General features: G+C 39.6%; 1 protein-coding gene across 6 annotated transcripts in view; it reads right to left on the minus strand.

Moving 5' to 3' along the window:
* Positions 1-2,338: 2,338 nt before the first annotated feature.
* The window catches only part of FRMD3 (FERM domain containing 3), a 153,316-nt gene continuing 131,677 nt past the window's right edge, over positions 2,339-23,977 (minus strand). For all 6 annotated transcript variants that reach the window (XM_080572995.1, XM_080572998.1, XM_080572996.1 and 3 more), the window contains one exon: positions 2,339-5,772. In XM_080572995.1, coding sequence (XP_080429121.1) covers positions 5,177-5,772 — 596 coding nt within the window. In that variant the 3' untranslated portion in view covers positions 2,339-5,176. The remainder of the gene's footprint in view (positions 5,773-23,977) is intronic.

Below are 23,977 nucleotides of genomic sequence, written 5' to 3' on the forward strand. Positions count from 1 at the left end.
GTTTATGTGGCAAGGTTTCTAGGGGGCTGCAGGGGTGTACGCCATGAGCAGAGCCCAGCAGCTGCCACATCAGATCGGAGCCAGTTCCAGCCAGCTCGAAAAAGGACCCGCTGCTGGCCAGAGCCAAGCCAGTGAACGGCGCTGGATGCGTCATTGTGAGAAAGGGAGAAAGTGCTGCCCAAGAACAACTGGGAGAGAGGAGTGAGAAAATGCGAGAAAAACAGCCAAGCAGACACCGAGGTCAGAAGTTCCCCCGCGGCCTGGTGGAGCAGGCTGTCCCCCTGCAGCCCATGGGTCCCACACGGAGCAGATCTCCACGCTGCAGCCCGTGGAGGAGCCCCCGGTGGAGCAGGTGGAGGTGGCCTGGAGGAGGCTGCGGCCCATGGAGAGCCCCCGCAGGAGCAGGCCCCGGGCCGGAGCTGCAGCCCGTGGAGAGGAGCCCACGCAGGAGCAGGGGGTCTGGGGGGAGCTGCCGCCCACCCGTGGGGGACCCGTGCTGGAGCAGTTTGCTCCTGGGGGATGGATGGACCCCGTGGTACGGAGCCATGTGGGAGCAGTGCTTGAAGAGCTGCTGCTTGGGCAGCCCCCGCAGGCTCAGTTTGGGAAGGACGGCATCCCGTGGGAGGGACCCCACGGGGAGCAGGGGCAGAGAGGGACCGTGAAGGAGCAGTGGAGACGAAGCGCTGTAGGCTGACCGCAGCCTCCATTCCCCGTTCCCCTGCCTCGCCCAGGGGGGGGAAATGTAAAGAGGGTGGATGGGGGGAAGGTGCTTTTAATTTCTCACTGATCTAGTCTGCTAGCAATAGGCAATAAATTACATTAATCTCCCTATTCTGAGTCTGTTTTGCTGGTGATGGTAATTGGTGAGCTCCAATAAACTCCCTGAACTTACCTAAACCCATGGGCTTTTTTTTTTTTTCCATCGTATTTTCTCCCCCTGTTCCGTTGAAGGGGAGCGAGGTAATGGCATCATGGAACTTAGCTGCCCATCAGTATTAAGCCACCACAGTGATCCTTTGTAATATCCTTTGTAATAGTGTAAAGTGGAGCTGTTGCAGTGGGTTCATCTGGCTGAGATGAACAGCAATAATCTGCCTTATAAGAAAGCAACTAGAAGCAAATCAGCTTCAAAATGAGCAGCTCCTACAAATTTCTGATGAGGAGGCTGATGAAGGACTCACCTTCATAGAGGGGCATAATTAAAGACATAAGATCAGACAATCACAGCATTTAACTGCTATAATGGTAGAGGTGTTCACGAGGTTTCTCAGAGACCCTTTATAATATAAAACAGCTGTAAGAAAACATACAGCAAATCAACATATAACATATATTATCAAATGCTAAGGGTTATCTATAGTAACCATTAGCTCCAATAAATGTAGCTAGATTTCTACCAACATGCATTTGGCATGACATTTCAGTGGCTTGTAATTTAATGGAAAGTCTAAAATTATTTCTCATCATTTGGAAAGAATTTATGACAACTGCTGAATTTCTACCCAAACTACACATACTATTTTCATAAATTATGCTGAGTACTTTAGAATTCAAATAGTGTCAAGGCAGATATGCTGTATATTTCATATGTTAAAACAGGAAAGCAACCTCTCTTGAAGGTAGCTTTATAACATACATCTTTCTAACTGAATAAATGGAGATGTGTCTGTAGTCCTTGAAAATTACATTTCAAATTGCCTGAGATTCCACTTAAATTTTTGTCTTTTAGATAGAGCACAGACATGCCTGCATCTAAACGTTTTATGTGCTCAAGTTGCCTCAGGTTCTGATTTAGCTCCTCCAAATACTGTTCCTGTTACTGAAGTCTCTTAGGAATTGGCTCTTTGCAGAGCATATGTTTTTTTTACCAGATGCTTTTTCACTGTCTGAGTTCCAAACCAGCTTAATGTAAGCATGCTCCATCCAAAAGCTGCACAGCTTTGTTTGCTTGACACTCTAGTTAGATCTGCCCACCAAAAAGTTTCAGCCATATGTCTATAGCCAGGGCCTGTCTTTAAAACAAGACTGCTCAATTTGTACTCTGAGCATAGTAATTTTATTTAGGGGCAAACTCAAAACAGCAACTACTTCTTACATGGTAACTGGGCAAACCATTAGGCCCTTGGCACTACACATCTGAAGCCATGTTATTAACATCTTTAAGGCCACCGCTTTCTTAGTGTCTCTCTAGCTAGTGAATGGGAAAAAATGTATGTAGGAAAGGAATTTGTAAGAGAGCTAAGAAATCTACCATTCCTTGCACCAACTAATTTGCAACAAAAAGTGTTCTGGTGAAAAAAAATCTTTCATCATAAGAACTGTCGTAACTGCAGAAAGCTTTTCTCCAGTGTATTTTTATTAGGGATTCCTGCCATCATATCAACATACAAAACAATCAGGATGTTGACATAGAAATGTGAAATTCACTGTACAAAGATAAGGCTCGAGTTACAGATATATTATCCCCCCAGTCTCCATTGAAATAAAACCATATTTAATTCTTCCCAGAGTTGTGTTTATAAATGTTAGACAAACCACAAAATAGATTTCAAGTACATAACATTTTACAATATAATCCAAGCACAGACAGAAATACACAATACTGTACCTATAGATGCTCCATAATCCAGCTCTGTAATTCTCACCAACAAGATGCTAGACTGTCTGAATATGCCCAACCATATGCTTCTGTGTGCATTAGGTGGTCCTGGCCTTTATGTTAGAGGACTATCATGACTTTCAGTTAAATTACTTTGATATGCAAGAGAATACTAGGAAGATTAGGAAGAAAGGGAAGAATTTTAAAAGGCCAGGCCTGAGTGTATGCATATAGGTAGTAAAGGCAAGGACATGTGCACACATATTCTTGCATTTAACCCTACATAAGACCTCACTACACTGCACATTCTCTGAGATTATTTTCTCATGCAACTCAACCATTTTCCAATAGAGTTAAATCAAGCAAAACAATATTCCTACTTCTGGTGTGCTATAATTTACAGGGACAAGATTATATTTTAGAGCACAGGATCTAACTTTTTTTTTTAAACTTTTTTTTAATATAATTTCCAGACTTAATAGGAGCCTGCACGGAATCTTGTCTCTGTAGTCCAGCAGGACACCAGCTCTCACAGCCTTCATCACTCACACCTTTTCTGACACCTTTGCTTAAAAACAGTATCAGTGAATAACTTCCTGTTAAGGCCCAATGTCTGCTTTAGTTTACTCTCCATTTCTATTAAGCTGAATGATATTTGGAAAGAATCATTTAACAGCAAGTAGCACAACATAAAATCCTCATCAAGTATCTAATCAATAACGATTCTTCTGTGGAACAGAATGTCAAGAAAAAACAAAAGTGAAGAGAAAGACAATTGTTCAATTTAGGCTTTGTTGCTTGGGAAATGAATAGCAATTGAAGAGTTTTCAACTGAGAAAAGGAATTTTTAAGCCCTGTAACTGTTTCATCCTTTAAAAACTGGAGAAGATTCGAAAGGGAAGGAGAAATCCTGTAAGGAAATCATCAAACTAGATATTTGCAAAGGCTTACATGAGAAAAACACAAGCAAAACCAATTCTCTGATACCAGAAGTAAAGGAGTTTACTCAGTAGGAATTAAGAGATGTGGTTACAATACGTTAAATGTACTTCTAATAAAACAGCCTCATATATGCCTCCAGTTCATAATTCTCTAAGCAGGAGAACAACTCTGAGGCTGAAATCAGAGTTCCCTAGTTTAAATACAAGATACATCTGCACTAAGATCAGGGGACCAAAAAAAAAATAAAAAATAAAACCTCTCTTTTTAGATAGAAGCTCTGTGGTGCATCTGAGGGCCTTCTAATGCTCTCAGCTATTGACAAGTTTTTTTTTTTTTTTTTGAGTATATTCTCTATGCAATACTGGAATAACTAGATATACAAAACCATGTTACATGAAACAGCATTAGGTCCTGTAACTGGGCTCATACTAATAGGGCCAGAGGGTAAGTATACTGCTATATGTAAAAGGAAGCATATCAGCACGCACAGAAAGTGTGTTGTCTTGGAGATTAGTAATATAGGGCATCAAGGATGAAGATGCATCTGCTAAAGTGTTTAATCCTTTAACTGTGAGTCAGAACGTTTTCATGTCAACTGTACAGTCTAAAGTTTTGCTTTAAAAAGGAATACATTTTTCTTCTCTAACATTTTTAAAAGTAGGTCACTCACTCACCTACTGATTTAGGTAGGGTTTTAGCTTTTTTTTTCTTTTTTTTCCCCCTACTTACTATTATCTTCTTCCATATTATGTACAATAATCTACATTTAGACTGAAGACTCACTCTCTTCCAAAACATGCTTGGACTATCTTATAAAGACTTTCTATAGCACTGATAAAGTGTAAGACAAACTAACATAAGAGGAAGGATCATTACTTTCAGTTCTGCTCACTTCCCTAAGCTTTACAACTATGCCTTTCAGAAATTCTTCTGAGTACTCGGTGTCATTTCACCTCCCCCAGGTAGACCCTACTGAACTTGAGTGAACTTTCTATGTACTTCCCAAACCACTCTCTCTCTTATAGAGCTATATTGAATTCATTCATTCTCCAGCCAGTAGGTTAAAAACAAATAATTGCTAAAACACTAAAAGTATCTTACGTGCCCTTCTGCACTATTCTTACCAATCTGTACAATTAAATAACATCAGAAGTTATCTTTTGCTAAAAATTTACCAAAATATTTTAAACACATAAAAATGTAAAAAACAAACAAACAGAAAAACAAACCAAAAACAAAAACCCAGCATAAACATTGCTTGTATAGGCATTGGTTAGAAGAGATTGCTGCACTAAGGAGTATATTCAAAAAAGGTTTTCTTTCAGTTTCATTAGTGTCATGGATTCTAAGGTTAAAGACGATGAACTTTATTGTTATCCCATCTTGTATGATGCAACAGATGAGCAGAAAATCTGAAATGCAATTAAAATAAAGCTTCTTTTTGGTTACTGAAAGGTGACAGTATAAGCCTGAAACTAAAGGAGCAATTTAAGTGTGTAAAGGAAACATAAGAGCCTGAGGAGTCTGTAATGAACTAAATATGAAGACAGACTGATGGCCCCAGGGGCATAATGAAAAGCTGCACTAACTGAAATTTTGAATATAGCCCTTAGTTGTGTCATATTTCTTTAAAATTTAAAAGCTGCCCAGCATGTCACGAATTAAGTTTATTTTGCAAGCTACCCACTGCCTAAGCGGGCAGTAATACTCAATATGAAACTGCTGAAACTCTGGCGTCTGACGGATTTCATGGAGAAAAGAGATCTGAAGGTCCGACTCCAGGAGAACAAGGAGAAGAGGGAACACAAACAGTAACAGTCCAAGGCCTACAAGCAGAAGTCTGGAGAAACTCTTCACAAAGGCATTCACCTCTATGTTGCCCATTAGAAAATCATAGCTCCACCTAAGCGCTCTTCGAGCTTCTTTCAGTTCTTCTTCTTCTGCAATCATAAAGGCATTTTCATCTGCATCCAGTTCCTCAAATGAATCTGTATCATCTTTCTCATTCTCTGCTCTTGGACAGGTATCAAAAAGCATGTCAATCTCATCATCAACTGGTGTGGGCAGCAAGCTGGCACTGGGATTGTATACCAGTTCTGAGATGGTTAAAGGTTCCTCTTTCATTTTCTCTTCATGATCAATAGCAAGATCAACATTCTCCCCAGTGTCTTTAACTGGGGAGCTGGAAATCGCAGGGACTGAAACATCATCTTCCTTTGGCAGTTGGATACCTGAAAAAGGGATGAAAACAGTGATCCTAAATTTCTGTTTCCCTGGTGGCAAAACTCAGCCTTCCAATCGCATTTAATGTAGATTGGAAAGAAGATTCTGCAATCATTTTGCATATTGAAACCTGACCACACACAATTAACAAACACTGGAAACACCTTTTCAAATTTTCATCTCTGCCAGAGGACAACATCTTTTACAACACTGCAGTACACCAGACCTGACTAAAGTTGTCTGATGCAGCTACCACCAATAACAGTGTAACGCAAACAGAAAACAGAACAGTTCATCTTCCATGGACAGTCAGGTTTCTGATATAAATGAATACCTACTGCAGATGTGCATTGGTGCTATTTGTTTTCACAATAATAATAAAGCACAACTTTCTCTTCACTCGTCTCAAAGAAATAAAGTGATAACGGCTGAGATTGGGACTTTTCAATAGAGAATGACATTAAAAAGAGACAATAGATTGTCATGATAAATTCATATTAGAAGTAGGCAGGATAAAAGGAGAGGGGGGCTGGCACACCATATGACGCTTTGATATGATTGAAACCGAGTGAAAATGCCTCACCTCTTTAATGAGCTACCCCTCATATCTCATTTTTCTTCCACTCATCTTTCCAATCCTCATACTCAGTCCCTTTTCTCTCTCTCCTTCAAATTTCTCTCCCCCCCTCACAAAGAAGTCTTTCTTAGCCCTACTTGTATGATTATTTCTTATTAGCCAACTCTCTGCTCAAACTGCGTCCTCTCAGGACTTAATACCCCTTTTCCAGACTAGCACTAGCAGCAGTAGATCTGCAAAGGTGTCTAGCTGTTCTGCAGCTACGTGAACAAGGCAGTGATTCTTCTTAGTTGTCAACTGGAGGGGAGTCAGTTGTAGGGGGGGAAAGTAGGCCCAGGGATGGAACAAAGTGATGGGAGAACACTTTAAAATTTATACCATGTCTGACACTCATTAACATCATCAGATGCCATCTGTGTGCAAAAGGAACAGACCATACACAGCGCTATGCGCACCAGCAATATATAATAGCACTTAGTACATCTCATTTTGTGATTTCCATCTCTCCATTCTTTATAAATTACTTATCCAGATGCAACACAGAGATAAGGATATATCAGGTAAAACCAACACAACAAGATTATATGACTTATCCAACAAGTAACCCAGGAAAATCACAGCAACCTAGCATTTATAATTCAAATTAGCCCAGTGCTTTGATTTTAGCAACAGAGGTCTGCAGAAGATGGAGTACTGACGTCACTAAGGATTAATTCCAGTTTTAATGCAGTAAAAATTAAGGTTCTGAGACTTTAAAATAATGTGGTATAAAACACTATGTATTACTACAGAAAAACAAGTACTAAGAAAAGTAATACATCTCCCACTGTTAATTACAATAGACGCATCATGATTTTCAGTGTGAAGTAAGAAAGTCTCTGCAAGCTCTATTATAGTTTTCTATTTAAGAGCAACAAACACTGGAAAAAAGTATAAAAAAAATAAAACATGATGATAACTTTGAGATGAAGTAAAAGAAGCATGACCTGAACCATGCTATAATAAAGGAATGCAGCACTACTCTGTAAAAATGATACAGAACAAAAATCAAAGCAAAAATCCTGGTCATAAAGACATCTACAGTATAAGAAGATATAAAGCTTACATGCATTTTGGATCACAATTCTAAGCTAGAATTATAAATAGTAACTCAACTATAATTGACTAAAATGCTGCTGAGAATCCCACTTTGAAAGCAGAAGCCTTTTCAGATTTTTCTCGAAAATGTCAGAGATTTTTTTTAAATTAAAAAAAAAAAAACATTATTAGTCCTAAGAATTTTAGATGCACTATATTGAAATAATGAGCTTTGTTTCTGAAACCTACTTGCCCTCTATTTGACTAGATAGCACAAGAATATTCATATGTCACTGGTCTCTTGATCATTAAACTGAGAGCAAGCCATAACTGTATTTCAGTAGAGTAGGTGATATTCGCTATAGCCTAGACTTTCTCACTGTTAACACATTTTGCATTTCTTGAACGACAAGGTCTTAAATTTATTTTTTTAACAGCTACCATACTCTCAAGACAGGACATATCCATGACAATCTCAGTTTTATAACAAATGATGCTAGATATGTGCACTACCAGGTCACACAAACATAGACCTGTTCTGGGCCAGACATAGGCGCACAATCACACTTCCACTAGAGCCCTAAATACTCAGGGTTTGCAGCTTTCTTTTTTTATTCATGTTCTGTCCCACTCATTGGAAAAAAATAATTGCAGAAAACCTGTCAATACAAAGCTAACACATCAAACTTTGTAGATTAAATTAAATAAACAGATCAATACATTGCGAGATGGAGTTGTGGCACTGGGAATTTTAAAGCTTGTTAAAATGTATACTCATGAAAATATCTGCCACAGCATGATGCTGTATATCAGAGTGCCTGAGAGTTGCCCCAAAATCTTCCATGTAACCTGCGCAGGTCCATTAACACATTCTCCAGCCTATCAAATAGATAAGTAAGGTGTGTAGTTACCACAGCTTATAGACTTGCCAAAAACTGGGTGAGTGATGTCATGTTAATATCTTTTAACTTTAAAATTATACTGAACTCAATATTAGGTGGGGTGAAATGCCAATAAATGCAACATATAAAATATATATTACAAATATGTTGAAAAATACATAAGCAGTGACAGTAAAACTACACTTAAAACCTACTTACATTAAAGCACTCCTTGAACAAGCCGGCTTGCTCCTTACCTGAAAGGACAGCTTTCTGGATCCCCTTCTTAACGCAAAGCTTTGTGCCTCATGTTATATTCATCAGAGAAACCCTCTTCATTATACAGCACAATCCTTGGGAAGCAACACCCCTTCAGCAGAGCATGATAGATGTTACATTCATTTTCCCTTTTAACTCTTCAAAATGGCCCAGGCAGATCTCTGCCCCTGTAATTTATTATCTTTTCCTACTCTCTAGGAGATAAGCTGGCCATGCCTCCAGGTGAGGTTTCACAACCTGGCTAAAGGTTAGCTGCAACCAAAAAGACCATTTCTGCTCCCTTTTGTTTGATCCCTGAGTGAGCCCATATGTAAAGCTAACCTAAGAAAACAGCTATTTTTGTTTTTTCCTAGGTTAATTCTCTGATGGTTTTTATTCCTGAATTGGCTTGTCAGGTGTTCCCAGGAGCACAGCATGTTAACAGTAATGGAGAGAGAGGAGGAGTGCTCCTTTCACCAGCTGCAAGACCATGCAAGACCAGCTGCAGACCATGCACAGCTGAAATGAAGCCTCGCCCTCAATAAAGAAAATGCAGATGTCTCCTCGTTAGCCTAATTTGACCGTCTAGCTATTAGTTTCTTGCCTCAACTATTCTGTCCTCTCCTATGATAGCCACTTCAGAAATTCATCACTTTTCGAAATGAAGCAAGCATTGTGCTGGAGTCTTTGCATTAACAAATATACTTGCTACAGCCATTGAGAGCATACAAACTGACTGACACTAAACCCAACAATATATGACCATCAAGAGGTAAGAAAAGATTTGGGATGATCTTTCTTCTAAGCATATTGTAACAGCACGTACCACTGGATCATCAAACCACACTCTGGATCTATTTCAGAGTGCATGCATTGAATATGAAAGCCAAATTTTTTAAACACTGTAGCCCAACACTAAGCATCTACATATATATTTAGATACAGAAGTACAACAATTTTCTTTTCCAAGGTGCTTTTCACTTTCTCTTAATAGGAGTAAAAGGTAAATTGAGACACCTCAGTATAGATTAAAAGACCTAATTTTAACCTCCCAAATTCGAGAATCCTGGCTGTAAGGCTCTCCATACCTGCTTAGATGCAAGGTCAATATTATATCTGTTTATCATGTTTCTCATCATACAGAGGACAGCTGCACCTACTCCAAAGAAAGGTCACCCCAGTTTATGGTTCTGAGCCTTCTCTCCTTCCCCAGAGTAAATTCCAGCGTGAATAACATGCATAGTGAACATAAACAAGAAAGATCATATTAACTTCTATGAACATTGCTTTTTTCTCCTATAGCTGGCAAATGTTCTTTCACTGTGATCAACCTGTAGATAGAAGGCAGCAGAGTAACCTTTTCAGACCAGTGTTTTCTGAGGGGACTGTATTAAAATTGCAATGTGGCACAATTCCAAAGTGTATATCAACTTTGTAGTCCATTATTTAGCTTGAGCTGATAACTTAACATATAAGCGACACAATCAGAGGAAGGCACACACGAAACTAAAACAATTACTACTGCCCATCATTCCTACCCATACTCTTTCCCTAATACAGTGCTAAAAAAATAAATAAATAAATCACATCCTAATCCATAGACTCAAAGCAAGAGAAAAAAAAAATGTATTTTCAACTATTTTACCTGTTGTTAAACCACATTAAATCAAAACAACAACATTATATATCAGCTTGATAAAAGTGTAAATAAATGTTTTAATATAAATATATGAAAATTTAGAGTGAGCATTAGCTGATGCTGTTGTAAACTCATTTGATATTTTAAAATATATATAAAGCTGTTATTCTTTCATGTTTGTTATGACACTGCAACATTTCTCAAGTCAAGGCCTGAGGAAACAATTAGCTATTAATCAGGGTGAAAGTAAGCCCACAGCAAAGTTCCAGTCATGTTACAGTACACGTATATGTTGGGCCACTCAGACTTTGATGATTTCAAATGACACAAGTGCAATGGCATATTATCGCTTTCAATGCTGAGATGTCTTGTGCAGGCATGAGAATATCACAATAAAGCACCAAAATTCAAAATTGTTCTAGACAACAAGAAATATTCCACTGACACAAGTTTAAGGAAGGAAAAAGGTTTTCAGATAATTTGCTTTCAGTATATCCTTTATGACAAGCTGTTATCCAAAGTAACGAATCCAGGTTTAAAACAAAAATTCCTCAATCTCCCAATGTAAAGAGAGAACATAAAACATAAAGTAAGCCTGAAGCCAATATCCTTTAACTAACTATACAAGTCTGCTACAAATGCTTTGGTCTTATTCACACATAACAATTACTTTGCTGTTGATCTTGTAAGGCGACAATTTGGAGATGAATTTTGAAAAGTTTACTGTTTCTTTAATAACAGTTAATATTTATATAACATTCAGATTTAAAGGAATCTGACTTGAGTATTAAATTATATTTGAGATCACTTCTTTCCTTTCTTCATTTTTTAATTTTACCTGCAATTTACAGTCCATAGCTCAAAGATTTAATACCTATTACTGACATATTAGGTAAATCACCAAAAGAAGCATGGCCAGCAGGCTAAGGGAAGTAATTCTGCCCCCTCTGTTCTGCTCTCATGAGAACCCACCTGGAGCACTGCATTCAGCTCTGGGGCCCCCAACATAAGAAGGACATGGATGTATTAGAATGAGTCCAGAGGATGGCCGTGAGGATGATCAGAAGGCTGAAGTGCCTCTCCTACAAAGACAGGCTGATAGGGCTGTGGTTGTTCAGCCTGGAGAGCGCTCCAGGGAGACATTATAAAGATCTTCCAGTATTTAAAGAGGGCCAGCAGAAAATCTGGGGAGGGACTCTTTGTCAGGGAGTGGAGTGATAGGACTAGGGAGAATGGCTTTAAACTAAAAGAGGGCAGGTGTAGATTAGATATAAGGAGGAAATTCTTTACTCAGAGGGTAGTGAGGCACTGGAACAGGTTGGCCAGAGAAGCTGTGGATGCCCCATCCCTGGAGGTGTTCAAGGCCAGGCTGGATGGGGCTTTGGGCAACCTGGGAGGTGTGCCTGCCCATGGCAGGGAGTTGGAATTAGATTTAAGGTCCCTTCCCACCCAAATCATTGTGTGATTCTGTATGATAAATAAGCCCAATGTTACTTCTTACATATCTACAGGAAAGACTTGCTATACTTTTCTGGCAACTGGACAAATTTTACAGAGCCAGAGAGATCTCATTATATGAGCCAAAACTCAGTACTTCCCTTTCACCAAATACTGGGATTCCTCCAAACCTCTAACTTGCTACTGCAGATAGGAACATGAACAGCTGAATAAAACACAAATTTACAGTGGTCATATGCTGTGAACACGAATATGTAAGAGGTCTGACATAAATGTTGCCAGCAGCTAGCGTCTCTAAAGGAGCCAAAAACAGCAGCTGAGGATTCACAGGCTGAAGGGCAGCCCTAGCTTCCCTGTTCTTAAGAAGCTGCAGTTGCTGGGAATACAGCATTCCAGAACAATGTGTACTCTTATTAAAAAAATTCAATTTGTCCCTTGTCTTGTGGCTGGATATACTGCACACAGCTTTACTTACCAGACATGCGAACGCAATTACGTATCTGTAAAAGGACTAGGACTTTTACAGGGAGAAGGAACAAGTATAAAGATTTCCTTCTTTTAAACAGAGAAGTGAAAAAACAGATACAGTCCAGAAAAAGGAGAGCAAATGGACTGTCTGCTGGAAATACTTTATATGAGTGTGTAAAGAACTACGTCCGTCTGGCTGCAATTGGAACATTTCCTTCCTATGCCTTTCACCACTTCCTCTACAAATATTGCATAAGCCTTACTTAATTTCATTGCAGGCATAATTCATATGTACTATTCATCCAGTGACTTAAAGGAGGGGGTGACTTTTTCACATGAACAGAATGCATGGAGATCACAAAGAAAACATAGGAAAGGAAAACAGAATCTAGAATTGCACTCAAATATTTCCCTGCATCTACATCAAAGCAAGATCTGCATCACAGCCCGATGCCCAGCCCTCAGAAGTAGGAGGCCATACCCTACCCACATCCTGTGCTCAGATAAAACACCTAATCTGGCTTTGCAAGGAGAGTAAATCAATGACAAATTTTAGTAACTCCATTTCAGGCAGTGACCTGGCAATCTTGATGGCAGTTCCAGTTAGTTTTATTCTTGCTGCAACTTGTAGAAGGCAGTAAAGTTCTGTCACGACTGCTCACATCAGGTGCAGACACCGTAACTCTAAGGCATCATAACTGGCCCCACAACTGCACTGAGTCACAGTGTTCAGCTAACGCCACAGTTTGTGTGGCCCCCAGAGGCTTCTGCTCTGCTCTCTACACCCTGCAATGCACACCCAAAGTGCAGAAATAAAAGCAATGCAGAGCACGCAGTACAGCAGGTTTTCTGAGGGATACTGTCTCTAGCAACCCTCTGCCCTGGAAGGAGCTCACCCCAGCACTGCTGGCCCCATCCAGAAATAGGATTTAGCAGTGAAAAGGTTAAGGTGAGTAGCAGGGAAGGAGAAATGTCCATCGTGGAAACAGGAATGAAAGAGGAAGATTTGTCTGTCAGCAGATTATAGAAAGGGGAGGAGCTGGTGAAGAGACTGCAACCACTGGCTCTCTAGCAAAAGGCCAACGAGAGCGAGGCTGCAAAGAACTGGCACCAATGTGAAAGCTTAGCACCTGAGAAAAGGACAAGTGGGACATTTCAGCAACTCCACTGAGTTAGAAGAGCACTTCTGGTACAAGTCAGCGTTGTTCTGAAATGGTTGCATGCAGAACGGTGCTGTCCCAAGGAGTTATGCCTTCCCCTTCTACACAAACTAACCACAGTCCTTGACTTTATATACTGATATACAGATTTTATACCCCTATACACCAACAAGGCTAACATCCTGTAAACAGTAGCGCAACATCAAGGTTTATAAGAATCATCATAGCCCCAGTGCACAAGTCCATTATTAGACTGGCATCTAATACAAGACAGCTTGCATGTATGTATTAGTAGACAGCATTTAACTGAGGAGCATGAATGCAAAATACACGTAAACAGTAATGCTTTTTCCATTTTGCTACTACTTTTTGAAACGAGGGAGTTCAGTGCATTCCCACAGTTACTAGAGCTTTCCTTGAGTGGTAATGTTATGAAGCAGAGCCAGCCAGGAGCTGTTGCCACTCAGAGACAAGTCACTGCAAGAAACAGGTTCTCCCATACCTGAGATGCTTGCTGCTTTCTGAATTTAAATGTTACAAATATGACAATACTCTGGTCTTTGCCAGAATATCGTCAGTTAATTCTTTTGTAAATACCCATTTCTGAAATGAAGATTCAATATCAAGGCATGATCGTATACAAGTGTGTGAGTAATTGAAATCTGTCTACCCATATATGCAAAAATATGAAAAGTAAACACTATCACAGAAAGCATGGAGAAACAAATTTTGAAATGCCACACTTCGTTAAGGAAGCAGAGATATATGGATTGATGGGTGGACCAACCTGTTTTTGGAATTATTGTGATATAAAAGCAAATAAAAATCTTAGTTGTGGTTGCTATCCAGAGCAACACTGAATACATTTTGTTCCTTGGGTTCCATTCCTTTTATGTATAAGGAAAAAAAATCAAGCTCCTTTTTCTTTTCAGTATTATTATTCAGTATATTATTATCACTCAGTACCAGAAAAATAACAGCAACAAAGTTATTGTCTGGCAACACAAGCCACTCAATCACAGTAAAACTAAACTGTATCAACTACTGTATTCAGTCAATATTCAAAATATTCTATCAACCTACCTGCTAATTTAAGAACTGTTTGGTTTGTTAGAAATTACTATTTTTTAAAGTTTTTCTCCCCCTAAGTTGAAAAAAACTGCAAGGGTAAAATTCCAGTCATTCATTCATTAGCAATTAATGAATTAGTCTACTGTTTCAGCAATATATTACAACAAATCTCATTTAGGTTTTTTGTCATTCATTCTCCAACCCTCCTGGTCAGTAACTTATCCTTATTCTCTGCTGTACCCAATGTAGTATTTCGTCATTTTCAATACAGTTTCTTTCCAAGTGACTAGTACTAGCACAACAAACTATGGAAAAAAGACAAAAAAAAAAATACATATATATATATATGAATAAAATAAATTTAAATTTACCAGCCCTTCTGGCTGTGATCTTGGAGCCATGCCGCAGTAATCGAATACACACTTCCTTGCTACAGTGGTTAACCATCCGTAAATGAATGCTTCTCTTGGTTTGGATTTTTACAAGGCATTTCACCATTTTGGCTATGAATCCGTGTTCTCAAAGTCTTGTAAAGTCTCTACCCATACTGTCTCTGACCTTTTATTGCATTTCCACTGAGTTTTAAAAGACTAACTCAAGTCCCTCTCAATGAATCAAATGACAAGCTTCTAACATGGACAACAAAAATATCCCAGCAGGGAACAGAACGAGAGGTTATTTTTAAACATTTCCACATGCCTCATAACGTACAATACGAACTTCCACAGCATCCAACTCAGTTAGCAGTTGCTAGCATAACAGCTGAATCACACACACACAAGCATAAAAATATCCAAGGCATCAAAACACAGTGCAATGAAACAAAAGGCCAGCATTTAGGGGCTGTTTTTCACAGAACAAAATGACACTGCAGCCATTATTTTTCTAAAGAGCTTTAGTTTGATAACTGATGTCAATTTCCACAGTGCTACCCGGAAAATACTTGGGGAAAATGTAGAGTTACAAAAGGAAAAACCCCATGCTATGCTTAAAAACCTTAGTCAGAGGGGAAACCAATGAGATAAAAATGCTTTCATGTCAAGCCTAGCATCAAAGCTAACCTGCTTGTGAATAAACAAGAAGAGAAAAATCCTAAGTTTGGGAAAAATGTCTCTCTGCATATGGGCTCCAGTTCTCAGTTGTGGATAACTGTTGAATGCCTTCACATTCACCAGAGAGAAGTGTTGCTTTAGAAGGCTGGCCATTTCTCTGCTCTTCTGCAGAAGGGATATGCAGGATCCTAAAAAAGGCATGACACATAGATGCTGACTGCTGATAACTTGCTCCAGCTGGAAGCTGGAATGCAACCACGTGCACAGTGTCATGCTGTTCCAGTGGGAAAGGAGCTCTTACCAGGTTCACTGAAGCCACAGAGAGAAGGGGTGTATGGGGGACATAGTCTCTCACTTCCCCAAATACTTACCTTTAATTTTTGTACTGCTTAAGTCTATTATCTGGCATCCCTGTTCTCTCTGCACCATAAAATCAATGACACACATGCAAATACATGGGAAATAAGGGAGGAAGGGGAACACAGTCCTGCAAATGTGTGTTCTCTCATGAAAGATGTCTACTTCAATGGAACTTTTTGGAAAGTGTCTTTGTGGTGGCTCCGTTCCTCTGCCTCCCAGGCCCATAATATGAATATGCAGCAGTGCTCATTTTCAGTCCTTCCTCCTGCAGGACAAATGCTCAAACACAAGGAAAAGCCTAACTGAGGACACAAGGATCACCTGGAAAAGGCTGTAAATGACTTCCAACAGAAACACATTCATGTGCGTAAATACGTGTATACCATTTATGTTTTACATAACCATGTTCTTATAAAAAAGAAATGACTGAGATTTCAAGACATTTCCCATCAAGATCATGTATACAAAACTAAGGGCGATTTATGCTGAAATATTGTAGCTGAGTCAGCAACTCTTTGTCTTCACTCTCTCAGCAAGCAAGGAATAGGCTCTGTTTCTGGAGACAGAAAAAAGACTTTACATGACCTGGAACTGGCAGTGAATCCTGCGTAATGGTTGGAAGACACTTTTCAGCAAAGATTTTTCAGAAGAGGAGCCTGTTTTTCTCCTGCAGGGCTGCCTGGGACTCTTTTTTTTTTTTTTTTTTTTTTTGTCTCCAGCAGACAGACAGGAAGGCAATAACACCAGTGTTAGTGACTATCTGGTAACACCAGTGTTAGTAACTATTTGGTTTTGCAGCTCTGTCCACTCTCCTCCTTCCTAAGATGCTGTTCTAGACTGATACAGCTGAAATGCTAATCACTGGCAGAAACTGTGTTAGAGAGACCCTTACCATTTAAGTAGAGTTTCAGGGTAGGTTGAAAACAGCAGATGGTTCTGTAACTTCTCTTAAAATCAAAACAGTGTTTCAAAAAGGCAAAAAAAAAAAAAATCCCCTCCCAAAAGAGGATAAATAAAACACTCTCAAAACACAAATAAACACTCAAAACACAAATAAAACACTCTTCAAAGCTGATACACTTCCCACCAATGAAAACAGTGAACAGGTGTGATGGTTTCACCCTGATGGCTAGCTAAACTCCAGCACCCTGCCTCGCTCCATCCCCTTCCTCATCAGGACAGGGGAAGAAAACACAATGGAAGAGGTCTCAGGGGTTAAGAACAGGCAGATCACTCATAAACTACTATTAAGGAGAAAGCAGACTCAGAATAGGGAGATTAATATAATTTATTGCCTATCACTAGCAGACTAGAGCAGTGAGAAACTAAATGCAAACTAAAAACACCTTCCCTTCATCCATCCTCTTCCTTCTCCTCCCCCTGAGCAGTGCAGGGGAACAGGGAATGGGGGCTGCGGTCAGTCCGAGGCTTCGCCTCTGCTGCTCCTTCACGGTCACTCCCTGCCCCTGCTCCCCGTGGGGTCCCTCCCACGGGATGCCGTCCTTCCCGAACTGAGCCTGCGGGGGCTGCCCACAGGCAGCAGCTCTTCAAGCACTGCTCCCACATGGCTCTGTACCATGGGCCATCCCCCAGGAGCAAACTGCTCCAGCATGGTGTATTGGGTTTAAGTGGCTGTGTTTTGGTAGCGGGGGGGCTGCGGGGGTGGCCTCTGTGAGCAGAGCCCAGCAGCTGCCCCATGTCAGGTCAGAGCTAGCTCCAGCCAGCTCCAAAAGGGACCTGCTGCTGGCCATAGCTGAACCTGTGCACGACTGTGGTTGGGCCGCTGGGAGAGCAGACTGAAGAAAGGGAAAAAAATGCTGCAACAGCAGCTGGGAGAGGAGTGAGAAAGTGTGAGAGAAGCAGCCCTGCAGATCCCAAGGTCAGTGCAGCAGGAGGGCAGGAGGTGCTCCAGGCAGGCAGCAGCAGTTCCCCCGCGGCCTGTGCAGGGAGAGGCCCCTGGTGGAGCAGGCTGTCCCCCTGCAGCCCATGGGTCCCACACGGAGCAGATCTCCACGCTGCAGCCCGGGGAGGAGCCCCCGGTGGAGCAGGTGGAGGTGGCCTGGAGGAGGCTGCGGCCCATGGAGAGCCCCCGAAGGAGCAGGCCCCGGGCCGGAGCTGCAGCCCGTGGAGAGGAGCCCACACAAGAGTATGGTAAACACCTGGAAATCTGAGAATTTATAAATATGATAAAGGAAAGATGGCAGAGCTCATTGCCATTTACACTAGGTATTATCTTGGTTTGCTTGTAAAAAAAGCTGTTTTCAGACCTCGTAGGGCTAAACTATGTGGTTAGAGACTGTAAATCCAAGTTAATTTGTTGAACATAGACATAACAACACATACAGGGATCTTAAGATCTCCTGATAGCACAACGCACTTTCGGAAACTCCCAGAAATTTTAAGTCAAAGTGCACAGTAGAGGAACTTACAAGGAGCAGACTTTATTCCATAAATGAAAGAATCATCTCATCATTAAAATCTACCAAACAATTAGTACAAAATTGTTATATATGTGGCCTGAGCTAAGGATGCTCATTTTGGCCTCAACTAAGTTTAATGAAAAATTAGGAAAATGTAATTATCTTGCAGACCACAAAAATCTAAAAATAGAACTTATTTTATTTAGAAACTCAACTAAGAAATCTGCTGACCTCCAACATACTTAAATTTACAATTTTTTATTATATATGCATGCACATACCAGATACCATCAGCTGACAGGAGTAGTGATTCTGCCAATTTCAAGGGGAAAAACTGTTTCAACTTTATGACACAAGACATTTCATGATTCTCTCATCTGACATACCAAGATAAATTGTGTCTTTTTTATCCAACAGGTATGATTTTTAAAACATTATTTTTATTATTTTAATATTTAATATTATTTTATTCTTATTTTAAAAATAAGAATGTCAAAAGGTTGTGTATTAGTTCCACTGTACATAAAGAGTTATCACTAAAACCTTTTTCTAATAAAAATGCAGTGCAACAACACTAATTTGTGCGCAGGAGAAAAGTGGACTATGCTATCTGCTACAGTGTTCTTGCTTATAGATATAACGTGAACATATACTTAACATTATTTTGTATTTTACTAGCATATTTTTGATATTTATGGGACTATAATAAATAAGGGACCAATATTTCACATTAATGCCTAAGCTGTAACCACAGAAGTTCCAGATGCCTCTGCTGTAGAAATGAAGCTTACAGAATTCACACACACAACCAGACATACACAATAGCTGGTGTGTGCTCATTCCCTTATATTTGTTGGATGCAACAAAGACTCCATATTTTAAAGGAAAGATATTGTTAATGCCAGGTAATTGCCATTAACGTTGTACTTTATACTTCTGTGATATAAAAAAGTAGATTTAGTAAAATACACAGTCGCTGCAAATTTTTATGTAGCAATGAATATCTGTCAAGCACACATCCTTTATTGACAGACAGCTACTAGTACTGAATAAAGGGTAAGAGCTCCTCATACACAACTCAGATACATAGACATACATCTTCATAAGGGAAAAAAAAAAAAAAAACCCTTAAAAATGTCATCCAGCTCAATGAGGACATCTAAAAAGCATGGAACTCTCTGGGGAAGAAAAAATTAAGGAGCATGAGTTTTAACCAGAAGGAATTTAGAATGAGTCTGTACAATCGACTATCTCTTTTCTTCTAAACTACAGTTTGAGGTAGACCAACCAATCACTGAAGCACGCTACTTCCACTTTGATTGCTCCAAAGGCCAAAATTAATGTCACCAAGAAAATAATTTCTGCTTGAAACCTGAACACACGTATATGGAATTACTTAGAAGCAGTTTTCATCACATAGCAAAACCACACCTCTGAGTCTTAGAGATACTATTAACATAATATATATTAATGTGTATTAGAGATACAGTTTTTGATTTGAGGAAGTGAACTACTCAGGTGAAGCCTTGCTTGCAGCTGGTGCTGAAAAATCCAAAGACAATACTCACCAAATTCAAAATAATTGCCAGGTAATCAAGACAAGAACTAATCTACATTACCAAATCAGTGAAAGAAGGCACCCCACACAATTACTACAGCAACACCAAAAGAAATCTAACGTGTTCAGTTGCACTATGGTGAAACATATTCTACAGACTAGGGAACATGCAAAGAACCTAATGGTTCTTTCAAAAATAAACATCTCAAAAATGCACATTTTTTTTCTTTCATTCATTTCATTCTTTCATTTCTGTCATTCTTTCACTTCTTTCATTCATTTTTTCATTTTTTTTTTTCATTCATTTTCTTTCATTTCAAAAATGAACATTTTTGAATGTTCATTCAAAAGGACCTAATTTGGCCATCTGTGACAAAGATAAATTTTGCAAACACACTCCTCGATACAGGTGAAACTTGTGTAGTAGAGTGCCTTTAAAAGAACGTCTTTACATTTCAAAAGGTAAAAATGACCTCTCATACATGTTAGATTCAGTTCCATGTGATAACTTTTATGCAGGTCAGTCATTTTAAGCTTTATCTGTACACTACCATACCTCTTTTCTGTTCCTAAGAAAGAAATCAAGAGTCAATAACAAGGAAAACATGAAGAATTTTAAGCAATATGCACGAAGATCTGAAAACTGACTTGCAAAACCTAAGGCATTAGGACTTCAGATTAGTTTTCCAAAGACAGACATATCAAAGTGGAGAAGGGAAGCACATACTGCAAGAACTTGTTAGAAATTTGAGAAGCTCAGGTACTAGAACCATACAAAACCAGAGCAACATTAGAGGGAGAGAATCAGAAGTCAGAAGCTGTGATGCTAACGCACAAAACAGCTATTAAAAAAAAGTCTGGAGTTTCATTCAATTTTTGTAAATGAAATACAGACATCAGACAGAGTATGAAGCCACAGATCAGGCCACAGAGAAGAACAAAAAATCAGTGGACAAAAGAACAAAAGTAAAATGTTCAGGATGTCCAAGGACAAAAAAGGGAAATATTACCATTATTTCTGGAAATAGTTCATTTCCTTAGAAAACCTCAATAAATATGTTAGAACCAGGTGGAACTAAGTTAAAGACGACAGAATGTGATTAAAATGATATAAAATGTGTAGTCATTACCAGAAAGAAATCTATAAAAACATTAATCCAGAGGCATACTGTTTTCTTTTTTTTTTCCCTGTAAAACCTGAGAAATCCTGAGAAAATCACGTCTTTAAATAATTTTAAAAAATGCATTAGCTATAGTTTACTTCAGCAGCAAGTCTACTGCAAAATGCTGACAACACATTTTTTAAACAAATCTCTGTTCTTCTTCAGGGCTTTCATAAAAATCAAACAATTTAATTGATCAACAAATTAAGAATTTCCGGCTAGTTCTTGATGCTGTCACAAAGCAGTTAAAAACTTAACAAGGAATAGTAAGGTGATGGTTGGGCCAGATGAACTTGAAGGTCTTTTTCAACCTTAGTAATTCTATGAAATACATCATCATCAGTCTTGTAGCTCTTCTTAACCCCATTTGCTAAGACAAATTTGGATACTACACATTGGGCTTGGCATCTGAAAGTGACTGCACCATCATGTGGGGCATCAGCTCCTTGATCCTGAATCCCAGTTCTGAAATCCACTGACATTTGGGTGTCAGTGTCTTACACAGAAGCCAAATACTATATACAGCTGACATCTAAAATACAGATATTCTGAGCTTTCACAGTTTTCCATTGGCACACTTACTGTCTAATTTGGTAAAAGAGATACTGTCTGGTGTCCAGCCTCTTAGCTAATTCAGCTACATAATTATGATTTTAAAAAGGAAACAATTATGCTTAAGTAAGAATTCCGATTCAAATCTGTTTAAGTTTGTAACTGGACACCTGTGTACAGGCTCTAAGGGCAGAATGAAGAATTGCATCTTGAGCAATGAGCCATCGGCAGACAAACTCAAGATATTTTTGCTGCCAGTTTAACAAATGCCTGTTTTCAAAACCTCTTACATAAGTGCTATCTGCTAAAATAACTACTATAATGGTGTTGCGGACATCTAGTATCCTTCTTCCCACAGAGAGCAGTTGTTTATGACCATTCTTTAGTGAGCATACACTTTCTTATATGTCAGCAAATCCACTGGACAATTTGGGATTTTTGGAAGACAGTTTCCCTTCAGCATGACAGACGGAGCGGATTTGTAAAGTTGACATCTCATAAGGAAGGATGGCTGGGCTGTAGTTGCTTTTTAATATTTGGTTGCACTGTGGGTTGTTTTTGTGTTTTGTTGTTGTTGTTGTTTTTTCCCCATCTGAAAGGATTATCCTAAGGATAACAAGGCAGGTTGCTCAAAATCCCCTACAAACTCTGTTAGCATCATTTCTGATTGACTTGTTCTCTAGCAACATCAGAGTAATTGACACAAAATCTTCTCTCTTACCCAGCAGTTACTGTTCATTCAGTTTCATACCTTCAGACACAGCCAACTCAGAATTAATCTCTCCAGCTGCTTAAGGAGCAGAGATGCTTATTCAAGACAGCAATTAAAAAGGGTAACACCACAATCATTGTATTTTTGGCCATGTGATTTGCTCATAATATGTGAAGCTGATATAAAATTAAGAACAAGTAAGTTTTGCTCAGTTAAAAGAGAAAACTGTGCACTGCCCTGAGTCTGCCCAAGGCATGCTCTGGTGACAGTGCTGTTGTCAGCCTTGCCAATGAGCTGCCTGGCCCTTCCTATGCAGCACAGTGCAGCGCCGTTTCAAGGTCTCTGCCATCAGCAGCTGGAACATCACACGCATACAGCCACACCTTGCAGAAGTATGTGCATGGGTGCTGGAAGCTGCATGAGCCAACCCACACAGCCCAGAGACAGCTGACCTGCCCTGCAGCCACCTCTGGCATGGCTGCACTGTGCTCAGCAGCATTTACAGGCACTTTGGAAAGCCCCCCAGACTGTCTGCCCCAACCTCAGGCCCCAACATCTAGAGAGATGCCAAGGCTCTTTTACATGTGTAGCACACTAATAAAGTCTGCCAGTGTGGTTCAGTCAGTCCCAGGACCGGATGCCTTCCCTCTCCCTGCTGACAAACTTTTGCTCCTGCCCTTGCGCTGAAAAAGCACTTTGACTGGCCCTCTTGATGAGCCTCTTAAAGGTTGAGCCAGCAAGAACTGGGACACTGTACAGTTAGGGGTTGTCTTTTTATTATTATTAATATTTTAAGTCGTTGTGTCAGCTCACTCTGAGGTGATTAGTGCTGGTGCAAGGGAGAAGATGGGAAACTACAGCAGAAGGATGTATGAGTGCATGTGGGGAGGTTGGAGAAGGACCAGCATCAGTGTCCGAGCTGCAAGATCAGCTTAAACTGCAATCTGAACAATATAGTCAAGCTCACTGCAGGGTAATACCGTACAAGAGCTAAGCACTGTTACATAGCAGCTGGTGGTATTTAACTGTACATACATAACATCTTCTACAGAAAATCCAACAAGTATTTGTACTGAATTGTAGAAGTAAGAACAATCTGCTCACCTAAAAGGAAACATGACTTTCCAACTTATGTAATCTATGTATTTGAAGCATAGCCGCACTCCCTGGTGAGCATACAGCAATGATTAGTCAGCAGTTTCCAGAAATGGATTTCATTGTTTAGGGTTGTAAGTATAGCACAAGCAGCAAGCTGTTATTACTCTTCAGTGGTGGGAAATGCCTAGCAGGAACACAGTAGCTTGATACTTGGCTGCCAGAAAGTGAATTCTCACAAGATACAGGTATGTCAGAGCAGAGGTAAATAAGTAACCGTTAAAATTAACTACCTGTCATCAGCTCTTACTAATAATAATCATAATCCAAGTACACAGACAATTAATTCATCCTATTCTTACAACATTTTGTGATGAAACTCCAAAGAATGAACAAAACAGGATTTCACATATGACTACTGTGAAATGAAACTCAGAACATAAGCCCATGGAAATAAATTCACTTGCAAAACACTCAGCTGTTCTGTTTCCCAAGAACTGACCATAATAAAGTAGCAGTAAAGGTTGTATTTCCCAAGGTCTGAAATGATTCAATGATTATATCTCAAGTAAGAACCACTGGTAGATTTTGTTTAGTTAGTTGGCTTCCTTTTTATTATGAACAATGCAATTATCCTCACTTAAACTGGCTGAGATGCTCATACCATTGTTTGTAATGAGTGCATTTTGGAGACAGGCATTCAACATGATTT

Source organism: Anser brachyrhynchus (assembly GCF_964034855.1).
Source record: "Anser brachyrhynchus genome assembly, chromosome: Z".
NCBI lineage: Eukaryota > Metazoa > Chordata > Aves > Anseriformes > Anatidae > Anser > Anser brachyrhynchus.